The sequence below is a fragment of the Panthera pardus genome, unplaced genomic scaffold (genome assembly GCF_024362965.1).
Source record: "Panthera pardus isolate Hobbes unplaced genomic scaffold, ASM2436296v1 HiC_scaffold_20, whole genome shotgun sequence".
Classification (NCBI taxonomy): Eukaryota; Metazoa; Chordata; class Mammalia; order Carnivora; family Felidae; genus Panthera; species Panthera pardus.
In genome coordinates this window covers 73,858,591-73,871,051 of record NW_026526766.1, presented here as the reverse complement: position 1 = coordinate 73,871,051, position 12,461 = coordinate 73,858,591, and the positions used below count along the sequence as shown (strand labels likewise).

The following is a 12,461-nucleotide window of genomic DNA, read 5'->3' as shown; positions in this document are numbered from 1 at the left end:
GTAGGAGGGGTGTACCTGGCCGGGGGAGGGGCACGGGCAACGGTTTGTAGGTGAGGAGGGACATGGAACATTTGAGCAACAGGGGAAGGCCAGAGTTGGTTTGATATCGCACTATGGTCGTGCAAGATGTGACCATGGGAGGGCACAGGGTGCCTTCTGTACTGCTTTTTGCAACATCTTGTGACTCTATAATTACTTCAAAATAAAAAGATCAATTAAGAAGAGAAGAAGAAGAAGAGAAAACAGAGGAGGAGGAGAAGGTGGTTGTGGTAGGGCAGAGGCTTCCTCTCTCTGGACCTCAGTTTCTCTATCCAATCAGTGGGAATAATACGGGCACCCCGCAAGGCCAGCTTGGGGATCAGACAAACCCATAAAAGGAAAGCAGGTACCCTCTAGGGCCCATGGTGGGAAACTGGAAACCACAGGGTGCTTGTGAGCTGGGAGCTAACGTGAGGCCCCGGGCACTGAACCTGGTTCACATCCCAGCTTTGTCACTTCCTACCTGGGCGACCTTGATTAAGTCAGCCTCCCCCCAAACCCCCCTCCCCCGTCTGAGCCTCGGTTGTCTGGTCTGTAAAACAGAGCTGCCGGGGGACTAACAAGGCAGCATAAGGAACTGTGCCCTTTTTAAAAAAGATGGCTCTTTACCTCCCTTCTGTCGCCCGCCCCTATGCTGTGCCAGTGAGCAGGCGGGGCAGGCCCACAGCAAGTGCATTAGCTGCTCCTGCGGGAGGGCAGGGCAGAGCCCCCAGGGGGTGCTGGGAAAGGGGACAATGGCTCTTTGAGGGTGTGGAACGCTAGGGAAGCAAGGAGAAGCCACAGGGGAAACAAGTCTGAAATCCTCAGGGCAACTGGCCCCTTCATCATTTTTAAGATTTCAACCACAAGTTCTATTTGTTTCTATATTCTACCCCGCTGCCCCCACCAACACAACTCACCTTTTCTCCCATGATCCCCGGCTCCCCGACCAGACCAATGAATCCCAGCAGTCCCTAGAAGAAACATTCACGAAAGCAAGAGAAAAGAGGCAGCAACGTGAATGCAAGCATGTGTTGAGTTTCAGAGGCAGCTGGCCCACATCTCCCCGTCTCTTCGGAGCTCCTCCCCGGTGCCTGGTAATGCGGCAGGCAGGCGTGGGGCTGGCACCGAGGAGAGCTGCCTCTCTCCAGGCACTGTCCTGACTTCCCTCACTCCACCAGATGGTTCTGATTCGGGAGCCAAGCAGTGGGGCCGCTGCCAGCATCCCTGGGAGCGCCACACATTCTTCCTGTGCCAGAAGCAGGCTGGGAGGCGGTCACGTTTGGGGGGGGGGGGGCGGGCAGGGATGGCCCTTAAGCGGTGCTGGGAAATCTGTCCCCATCTTTCCGGGCTCTGGGGCTGTTTCAAAGAGAGAAACAAACCCGCTAGCCAGGATGGAAACAGTGTCACAACCTCCGCCAAAAGTCTTGATTGAAACGTAGGAAGTAGAGGCCTTTATACTGTCTTGTGAAAGGCTTCCTCTCCTTTCTGAAGGGCACACACACACTCACGCTGCGGTTCCTTTTGCTTTTTTTAACTCCACTGGGTGATAACTTGCCTCTGTGTTCCAGAGGCTCTTCTAGGTGGCTGCCGGCCTCGCTGGCCCTGAGTAGACACACAAGCACCGCTCAGCGAAGCTGGACAGCCTGGAGAAGCCACCCAGGAAAGCAGACACTTCCTTGTCCAGACCCCCTACTCTTCCCTGCTAAGGAAGATTTGAGCGGAGTTGGGGAGGGGGTAGGGGGTCTTGTGCAGTTCAGAGGTAGGACAATGGCTTGGGAAGAACTCCGGTTTTCAGCCAAGAGTTTCTGGGAGAATCAGCTGGCCAACCTGTCAATCAACTAGAGTGAAAACATGGTGCCCAGTTCCAAAGGGTGAGCTGTGTCTCAGAGACCGTTTTCAGGTCTGGCCACGCACCATGTACGTTTTGCGGCTGCAGCCTGGGACTCAGCTCTGGTCCGTGTGGCTCCAAGGCCCTTGTACCTGTGCCTCCACCCCAGGGCCTCCAAAGCGTGTGGCCATGAGCAAGGCACAGCGCCCCCACCCCCCACCCCGTACCCCAGCACCATTGCTGCACAACGGAGGTCCTGGTCCTCTGGGCTCAGAGACCCTTCTGGGCTGAGGTATGAGGTCATGGCTAATAAGTCACAGACAGTAACCAAGTATTTGACTTTTGCAATGACTTAACTTTAAAAAAAAAAATCAGACTATTTTCAAGGTGATGGCAATATTACTAACAACAGGCGGCACTTACAGAGTGCCAGGCCCTACACCTGACACTTCTCCTGTCATTGTCACCCAGTCTTTAGGTCCGTGGACCCTGGGTAAGTCACAGAGCCTCTCAGAGCCTCATCACCTGCAGAGGGGGGCGCTTTAGGAAAAGGTCTTTCCCGGTCTCCCCGGGGTTGTTCTGAGTATTGGAGATAATGCACGGCACATGTAGGCACTCCATAAACCTTAGTTCCCTCCCGTCCTGTTCTAATTTATTTTAAAAGGGCACAGGGTTAAGACGGAGGCCCGCGCGCCCCACAAGGGAGCACTCAGACATTTAGAGGATGCCGAGAGAAGGGAATAAAAACGGCTCTGTTAAGAGGCCCCTGCCCGACTGGCCCAGAGAAACAGAAATTTCATAGCTACTTTAAATTTATGAGTTGTTGGGTCCTGGAAGGCACGCGGGTCATAAACCTCAAACAAGAAGCCAAACAGGATCCTAATGAATAAGGGCCATACAGCAAGTGCCCCACTTCCCCATTCCGGCCCCCAGGACACCCATGGGGCAGTGTCCCAGAAGATCCTGGCAGGCCCAGTCTGTGGGTTGAGATGAAGCTGGCCAGGAAACCAGCCCTAGGGGCCCAGGGCTTCCACCTGGTGGAGGGGGGCAGGGTGGAGAAGCAGCTTTGACCGCTGTGGGCACCGCGGGCTCCTCTCCAGCTGGCGTGAGGACATAGGGGTGGACGGTCACCCACAGCGGGCACTGCACGGGCAGGATCTGAGTCCCCGATTTGGGGAAGGAGCCTGCCCTGGTCCTCACACTGTCTACAGATAAAAGGGCTGTTGTCTGCTTATGGGAGTTTTTCTCCCTCCCTCCTTCCTTTCCCTCGCTAGGCACTGGGACGTGCAACCGGGAACAGGACAGCTGTGGGTTCTCTACTGGAACAGACATCTCAGGGAGGGAGTGTTTACATGCCTGGCTTCTCCCCCGACAGAGAGAGCTTCTTAAAGAGAAGGCCCATGCCTGTGATCATCTTTGTGTCCCCAGCACCTAGGACAGGGCTTGCTGGCGAGCCATCTACACTCTTAGTAGCTGTTACAGAACAGCAAGGGGTCAGGAGGTCTAAAGTTTTTCCAGTCCCTCCAAGGCGGATCCTGGGAACCCAGCGGCCCCGAGTGTCAACCTTGGCTCTGACACTTGTGCTACTGCCCGGGGGAGATCTTGTCAGGCTGCCTCGCTTCTCAGAGCCTTAGTTTCCTCATCCGTGAAATGGGGAGACTAACATCTACCGCCCTCGGGTTGGGGAGGGAATCGCAGGCAGTGGGGGCGACGGTGTTTGGTACGGAGCCTGGTGCAGGAGCCCAATCAGTGTGGCCGATACTGTGATCCTAAGGAGGACCTTATAACCCTTCACGGGGACCCTCTGCTTCTGCCGTGAACAGGAGATACCTGCCCCTTTCCACAAGGGGGAGGGGCCAAGGGCACAGCTGGCGTGGCACCCCCACCACAGGGCTCCAGCTCTGTCTCACAATTCAGACAGGCCCCTCTCTCTTGCTCTGGTCCCAGAGAGCCAGGCGGCTAGCGAGAGACTGCGCCATCCACGGGGACCTTCGTGCCGCTGCCCCAGGCCAGACGTCCTCTCCGCCTGGCCCCAGCTTTCACTACTTCTTTGCTTAGTCTTCTTTGTTAATCAGATGGCCAACGTGGGCTAAACCGGGGTTCCTGGAAGGCTCTGTGGATGGAATTCAGGGCGTCCCCGAGCTTGACTAGGAAAAAAAATTGCAACTTTTATTTTCACCGATCTCTAGCTGAAATTGAGCATCTCCCTCAAATCTGAGTATAGCCGACAAACCCACGATACCTGTAACTGTCACAGATATTTACATGTCACAGTGCAGTCACCGTCGCAGAGATTTCAAAATGTGTCACTAAGGCTTGTCACTGTTCAAAATTGAGGTTTTGCTGTTAGACATGCTGTTGGATCTCATTATTCAACGCGTTCATAAAGAAGGATGGCTGTGAGTAGATGGCACTTAACTTACCTTCATAAATCGCATTTCAATATAATCGATTGCCTTTGCAATCCTCCATTTTGCATTTTTGTGCATTTAAAAACTCTAATTCTTGACAAGGGGTCCATGGGCCTCACCAGCCTGCCAAAGGGCCCAAGGCACAAAAAAGGTTAGGACCCCAGGACAGAGTGCTGTGCAAGGACCCTCCGTGTTCCGACATCCTAGGATTCTGAGTATCTATTTCCCGAGGGCCCTTACCATCAGCATAACTATGAAATTAAATTTGCTGATCGCATCGCCTTTTTTTTCCAATCAGGAAATATATCCAGGCCGTGACAGCCCTTCCAAACTCCCGGGCTTCCCACAGAATGCGCTCGAATGACACTGGAAAGGTTTCAAAAATCCAGTCCACCCCCTGCTTTAATTCCTTTCTTCCCCCCAACAGATGTTGCAGGCCTGGTGAGGAAACCCGTCGTGCACGACTCTCACGCCATTGATGGCGTTTCTCAGCAGAGAGATTCTTCAGGGTCCCCAACGCCATTCTTTCTTCTGGCCTGAACCGGTGCCTTGCAGAGTTGAGGGGGTGAGGTGCTTCTTTAAGGCAGTGGAGGAGATCGCTACCTTTCAACCTGCCGTCCAAGCCCAGAGGTTAGGCTTTCAGGCTGTGTCGGGCTACAGAGGAGGGGTTCTGCGGTCTCTTCTCCCAGAACTCACAGCTGCTTCTCTGTAGCACCGAGGACCCTGGGCCTCAATAATGAAGGTCGTGATTCTCAAACCTCCTTTTTAACGACAACTCGCGGCCCCCTCTCCTCTTCAGAACTTCGCCTGACTTCCCCGCCTCCCAGAGCCCCTGGCTTGAATTTCACTTTCCTTCTAAGTGAGGGTTGCCTGGGCCAAGAGCCCCTGGCAGGTGGTTCTGGTTCTGGTTGTCAGCTTCCCCATCTGTAAATGGGGCACGGCGGGCGATTAGTGGAGGCTCTTCCAGTTTTAACGTTCTGGGAGCAAACTCATGTAACCCCTTTGGGGCCAACGCTCCAAAAACATCCACAGAGCTAGGCCATGGGACTGTGATTCACGGCTTTCTTTCTTGTTTGGTGACTTCACCCCCATGGAAAGTCAGTGGCCATATCAGTGGAAAGGGGAGACTAGCTAACTGATCCCAGGAGCTAGGCAGGGGGACGAAAGGCAGGTGCATGTGGAGCATTCACCAAAGGGCTTGGCACAGAGTGAGTTTTCGATAAAGAGAGTCATTGTGTTCAGAGACCAGTATTGACTTACCTGCTCACCCACTGGCCCTGGCCGTCCAGGGTCACCCGGCTCTCCCTGTAAGGAAGCAAAGAGAAAGATGGCTTGGGATGGGTGATGGGAGGTCCAGGTCCCCCTTGGGGAACACCCCAGCTGACTGGCCCTAGCCCCCACCAGTAGGGAAGGGTAGGAACCTCAACTCCAGCTTCTGGCCTTACAGATCTCAAATGGCAGGGACATGGGACACTTGGACAGAACCTCTGGCCCCAGACATGGCCTTAGCCACCCATTACTTGCACCCTGATGTCTGAATCTAATTTGGGCCCTTCATCAACCTGCCACATGTTGTGGAGGTGGCAAATGAAGCTCAGAGAGGCGAAGCGATCTGCTCAATGCCACACAGCAAGCTAGATGTAGGGCTAGAATTGGAAACTTTGGCCTGACGGATTGAAATCCCCATTCCTACTGTATCAAGCTGCCCACCACAGGGCGAGCAGGGAATTAGGGAGTCGGGGCACCTGAATCCTAGACGCTAACCCACCAGAGCTCTGCTCCTGGCTCACAAAATGACTGGTGAGTTTTGTCCCTGCCCTGGGCTCAGCGTCCCTAACTATAAATAAGGGAAATCAGACTCATTTGTCTTGTAGGCTATTTCCAGCTCTCACACTTGGTGGCCTCTTGGAGCCTTGTCTGCTAGCTTTATCCCATGCTGGGGTGGCTCCCGCTTCTGCGGCAGCCACGGCTGCCCTGGTCTCCCCACGGCGTGAGCTGCAGAGAGGCGAGCAGACCCATGGGATAAATCCAGCCAGACTGTGTCACTGCTCCCACCACAGAAACCCAGCTGGTATCTGAGGGAGACAGACCCAGACCTCAGAGGGCAGGACAAGGGCTCGGACTAGCCAGGAGTTTGGCTCACAAATGAACGCGGCTCACCGCCATCGGGTTTGTGCCTCGTCCTCCCCTCCAGCTCCTGTCCCAGGCCTCACGCCCACGAGGACCAGAGGGGCCAGACACATGGGCCATGTTCCCCGAGTGGAGGGGGACACGGATGACCTGAGCTACCCTGGCTCTGCCCTAACCCTGGTGAGTCGGCCCAGCTGCAAACGTGGCCCAACATGGCCCCCAAGGGGAGTCCTGGGAAAGCCCGTGAGCGAGGCTGCCCATGTGCCCGTGTGCCGGGGTCATCACCCTCCTACACAGGCCAGTTCTTTTATGACAATTAAAAAAAACCCAAAAACCTGTTAACGAATATAATACATATTTACTGCACAGGATGGGGAAAACCTAGAGGCCCACAGAAGGAGACGGAAATGTCCTATACTCTCACCACCCAGAGAGAGCCCCTGTCCATACTGCAGCCTCTGCTCCGGGCCCCCGGGAACACAGTACAATCAGCCCCCACCACAGGCCGGGGCCTAACCTTCCATCCGTAACCTGCTTCCTGCCTCCACCACGTCCACGCACACGGGCATTTCCCATCCGGTGAACTTTTCCACTACACCACCTTTCGTGGCCGCATCATATCCCGGTACTTGAACACTACTCTGCTGTTGGACATTCAGATTGTGGTCATTTTTTCCCCTCTGGTACCAATATGTTGTGATAATGGGGACCATCTCCCTCCTTTCCACAACTGCCCGTGGGATTTGGGGTCCTTCCTGGGGCCCTCATTGGCTGGCTCCCCTTTTCTTCTGTTCCCCCGGTGTCCCCCTCAACCCACCAAGCCCAGTCACCTCCAGGACTCCTCACCTTCATGCCATCCGGGCCGGGCCTACCAGGAAACCCCTTCCTGCCAGGCTGGCCCTGCAACAGAGAGAGGTGAGTGAGTGGGGGGCAGAGACAGCCTTGCTGGGGTCCCAGCCCTGGTGCAGGGGAGGGTCACAATGCGGGGGGGAGGGAATTGGAGCCCCGGGGGCACCAGGCTATACTGGAGATGCAGAGAGGGGTCTGCACCTGTGTGACCTCAAGGAAGTCTCCCCTCCCAGGCCTGTCCTGTTTGTAAATGGGGATGTTGAAACCCGCTTTCAGGGAATGAGGAAAAGGGAGGAGGGCACAGAAGATAAAAGGCCCAGAGGAATGGGGAGTTTATACCAGTGGTTTTCAAAATGTGGTCTGGGGATCCCTGTGGTCCCTGGGGCCCTTTCAAGGGACTGATGACCTCAGAAGTATGGTTCGTAATAATGCTAAGACACTGTTTACTGTGTCTCTCTCCTCCTGAGTGTGAGCGGACTTTTCCAGAGGCGACATGACATGTGGTAGCATGAACAGATTGAATGCAGAAGCAGATGGGAGAACCCAGCCGACTTCTATTAAACCCGACATTAAAGAGATTTGCAAAAATGGTAAAACAATGCCACTCTTTTCATTAGAGCATTTTGCTCTGGAAAATATAGCTGGTTGGGTTGTTTTGTTTTGTTTTGTCTTGTTTGTAGAACTATTATTTTTGTTAACATGAAATGGGTTTATTATTCCGTCAAATGAATTAATAAATACATTTAAAAGTTTTCAGTTTTAATTACTAACATCAATAGGTGGAACCCACACAAAGAAAAGCATTTGGGGTCCCTGATCGTTTTTTTGAGAGTGTAATCAGGCCCCAGGACCAAAGTACGCACACACTGCTGATTTACACAGTCAGCTGGGGTGGACCCTGTGAGAGGCCGCCTGGAGCTGAGCAGTCGGGAGGGATGCTTGCAAGGTTAGGTTCTAGACTGAGACACGGGGCCATCCCCTCACTCTGAGCCCGATGGCCTCGGATGACACCCAGACCAGCAATGCCACTCTCATGGAGAATCAAATGTAGGAGAGTAGAGACAAAGCCCAGCACATGGCAGCCGGGCCACCACGGCCGGCCAGCTTCCTGTCTCTTGTCTCTCTCCTTTGGTGTCTGTTCTAGTCCCCTCTCTGGCTGGCCCAAAGCTCCCTCTGATGACCTCTCTGCACAGCACGACCCAGATGTCATCTGTCTGCACACAGCTCGCTCAGCGCTGACAAATCTCACCTCCCCTGGGGGCCGGCGACACTCACCTCTAAGCCAGGGGCCCCGGGTGGCCCCATGGGTCCCTCATCTCCCTAGAGTTGGGAGACACAAGAGAGGAAACAAAGAGAAATTAATCCAGTGAGACTCTCAGAGAACTTGACCTGTAAGGAGGGAAAGGGATGGACAGAGGAGAGCCTTCCTGGACTAAGAGAAAGGGTACCTCTGGTCCCCCTGCTGGGCCCCCTCTCAGGCCACACAAGGACATCTGCATGAATGGGACCCCCCATGTCATCTGAATGTGACAGGCCCAGGTTCGCGACAGTGCTGGGCTGAAAGTCAAACCCTTTCATATGCTGTGGATACAGAGCCCCAGGCTGCAGCTCAAAGATATGAGCCCTATCCTGAGCTCTGCCATTGATTCTGCTAAGGCAAACCTTAGCCTCACCGTGCCTCAGTTTCCCCTGTAGTATGGTGCAGAATGGAGAGGATCATCCTAAAGTATGATGATTAGCCTAAGTTGAGTTGCTGGAGGACAGTGATGATCTCTTATTCCTTCCTGAGGCCCCATCCCCTACACCGTCACAAACACCACTCAAGATAGGTGTGCAGGGTCTCATGGACATGTGGTGAGTGAAGGTGGGGACAGGGGCATGAGAGAGGGAGGAGATGAAGAAGTGAATGAATGCGGGAGTGGATGAATGAATCCATGAAATTGTGAGCAGGTGGCAGTCTCTTTAGTGGTCACGTGGGTGTAGACAGAGGCACGTTGCTGGCGTCCCTCTCCTCCCCTCCCTTTCCACTCCTGGCCCTCCCGCAGGCTAGGGGAAGCCTCCAAGCTGGTCTCTCTGGCATGGCAGGCCTGACCAAGAGGCCCCCTCCGGAGCTTCCCCCCTACACCCGGTTTCCAGGAAAACAGCCCCACGTGGCAGCTCCCGGAGCCAGCGCTGGGACCCCGCCAGACCCAGAACCAGTCTGTGAAGGGATCCATGTCAGCTGGATGCCTGCCTGTGGTTGTGGCAAGTCGGGGCCTCCTGTACCCTCACCCAGGGCTGTGTGTCATGGGAGCCTTGGGGTCTGAGCCCAGGTGGGTGGTGGGGGGCCTCGTGTGCAGAGAAAACCTGGGGCCAGCCCATGGGGTGTCCAACAGGCCCACCCACAGAGAACGTCTCACTCCCTTCAGCATGAATGAGGAAATGAGCAAATCTCCTCTCTGTCCTTCACTAGCGCTGCAAGTCATAGAATTCTCTGGGGATGCCCCCCAGGCAGCTCCCAGGAACACGGAGTTAATAGCACAGGGTCTCTGTCATGGGTTTTGGGCTCAAGCAGACGTGGCTTTGAATCCTGACCCTGCCTACCATTGACCATGGGACCCAACACAGTGCCTCCACCCCGAGTGTCAGGCAGGGTCTCACCTGTAAAATGGAGCTGATAATTTCTACTCTCCCACCCCAACACCCCAGTAAGCTGTGCTGCAGGTGGGAGCAGAGGCGGTGGCCTCCAGAGAGAAAACCCCGGGGCAATGGGGATGCCGTGGAGGGAGAGAGTGACCTGCCAGCCAGGCCAGGTCAGAGAACGACCTTGGCAGGGTCACGGGGCAGGACTGGAAAGGATGAGCTGGAGGGCAAGTCTGGGGCAGCCCAGGGTTTTGCCCTGGTTGAGGGACCCTGGTCCCCAGTTGAGGCCTCCAGGACCCAGGATGGAGCAGGCAGGGCTGCAGGGGACGGGCAGGGGGCAGGGGGCAGACAGTCTCACCTCGGGCCCCAGCTGCCCACGGGGTCCCGGCAGGCCTCGAGCTCCAGGCTTACCCTGGTGAGAAGGGAACAAAAAGCTGTCTCAGAGGCGACACCCCCACATCCAGCAGAGGCTGGCGAGACCCCCAACGATTCCAAGCCAGGGAGCCAGCCCTGGAGGCCTGGGGTTTCCGCAGAGACTGGGGCTGCCCTAGGCAGGGACTCACCTTCATGCCTTCTGGGCCGTTGTCCCCAGGGGGGCCGATGTCTCCGGGGAACCCCTGAGGGCAAACAGAGAGCAGGGGTCACCCATAGGTGAAGGGAGGTGCTAAGAGTATAGGTCTTGGAGGGAGACTGACCCGGGTCTCCATCCCTTCCTGCGTGGGATGTGACCCTGGGCAGCTCAGTTAACCACCTTGACCCTGCGGTCCTCTATTCTCAAACAGGGATCTCGGGAACAGCCCATACATCTCAGATAGTTGCTGAGAAAATTAAATAAGACAATGCAAGAGAATACTTAGCACTGGAAGAATCTCCCAGAACCCACAAGGTTGTCTGAGCCAGAATTTCCCAAGTCCTGGGCCCACGGCAGCCAGAGTGCCTTAGCTAGCCACCCTCAGCTCTGACAAACGTCATCCTTCGCGGTGATCCTGCAGACACAATTATGTTCTGGGTTTGCGGCGACTTTGAAGGGACTGGGAAATGCTGATCTAAATAAGCTCATCTCCTCCTATCCAAAGCTGAAATCCCCCCTCCGTCCTGGCCACCTGTGTTGGGCTCTGCTCTCTGTCACCACTGAGGGCTCACTGCTCCCAGACCAAGCCGGTTCCCAATGAATGGATCACCGTGCAATGGAGGCTTCTTCCTGATATGGAGCAGAACCCCCTCCTTTTCCCCTTGACAACGTCACACTGCCCCTTAGGACCCCACAAAGCACAAGGGAGTTCTTCTCCCCACAGTGGTCTTTGCACACTTCAGAGACCAGTTATTCCCTCCCCACAGGCCTACCCTTTGCTACTCCCTCGACGGTTTCTAGTCAGGGGCCCTGGGCCCCTCAGTCTTGCCACCTCCAAGTGGTCAGTTTCCATTGTTGGCAATCACTAGGATGCCGATGCTTCTCTGGGTATGAATAGACCAGCAGAGGCCAGCATGGGAAATCCCCTTCCTTGTTTTTAGCGTAATACCTCTGCTAATTCATCCTAGCACCGCATTCACTTTTAGGGCAGCCCCAACTACCCCCTAAGTTTCCTGACAACTAGAAACCAAAAGCTTCTTGTATAAATCCCTGGGATCAAAATGCCTCCTCCCATGTTGTCTTCATAAGTGTTTTTTTTCTTCTTCTTCTTCTTCTCTGACCTTTTGGTCACAGGAAGTCAAAGCACCACATCTTTTTCTTTAAACTGAGAGCCTCGGGGCGCCTGGGTGGTTCAGTCGGTTGGGTGTCCGACTTCAGCTCAGGTCATGATCTCACGGTTCGTGAGTTCGAGCCCCGTGTCGGGCTCTGTGCTGACAGCTCAGAGCCTGGAGCCTGCTTCAGATTCTGCGTCTCCCTCTCTCTCTCTGACCCTCCCCCGTTCATGCTCTGTCTCTCTCTGTCTCAAAAGTAAAGAAACGTTAAAAAAAAAATAAAAAAAATAATAATAAACTGAGAGCCTCAAAGACTTGTTTTGCCACCGACTGACTGTGTGATCCCGGGCTGGTTCCTGAGCATCTCTGGGCCTTGGCTTGCTCATCTGTAAAGTGGTGACTACATCACCTTACAGGGCCATTCTGAGGCTTGAAGTGGATAGCACAAAGCACTTACTTCAGTGCCTGGCCACCCACTAAGCACTCAATAAAAATCCGTATCTAAAAGGATTTGGGGTCCCGTGTCCTGCCTGGAGTGGGCCTATCTCTAGGGAGAGCCCGGATGTCAGGATGCTGATCAAATTCTGGCACTCACACAGATCAGACACACTGATGAGTGAACAAGCGAATTCAGCGAGGGCTGCAGAGTCAAAGGGCATGGCCCCCCCTCCTGCCCATGGTCTCAGAAGGAGCAGAGACCCAGGAAGGCGCTGACACGCTCATCAGCTTCTGTCTCCAGCTGTGCAGAGCCATCTTCTGGACACCGAGTTAGCCAATCCAAACAGGACCCAAAGATGGGAGAGGCGGACCCCGGATCTGTCCGGGGACCCAGGAGAGAACCAAAGCAGACCTTATTGGCTACAAGTAGCAGTGACCCTGAGGAAGTCACTCCACTACCCAGTGACTCAGTTTCCTTA

The 12,461-nt window shown here is 54.8% G+C and overlaps 1 protein-coding gene across 7 annotated transcripts in view; it reads right to left on the bottom strand.

Moving 5' to 3' along the window:
• The window catches only part of COL27A1 (collagen type XXVII alpha 1 chain), a 141,158-nt gene that overhangs the window by 52,645 nt on the left and 76,052 nt on the right, over window positions 1-12,461 (bottom strand). For all 7 annotated transcript variants that reach the window (XM_053908216.1, XM_053908214.1, XM_053908215.1 and 4 more), the window contains 6 exons: window positions 10,425-10,478; window positions 10,220-10,273; window positions 8,515-8,559; window positions 7,237-7,290; window positions 5,521-5,565; window positions 939-992 (listed from right to left, as the gene is read on the bottom strand). In XM_053908216.1, coding sequence (XP_053764191.1) covers window positions 939-992; window positions 5,521-5,565; window positions 7,237-7,290; window positions 8,515-8,559; window positions 10,220-10,273; window positions 10,425-10,478 — 306 coding nt within the window. The remainder of the gene's footprint in view (window positions 1-938; window positions 993-5,520; window positions 5,566-7,236; window positions 7,291-8,514; window positions 8,560-10,219; window positions 10,274-10,424; window positions 10,479-12,461) is intronic.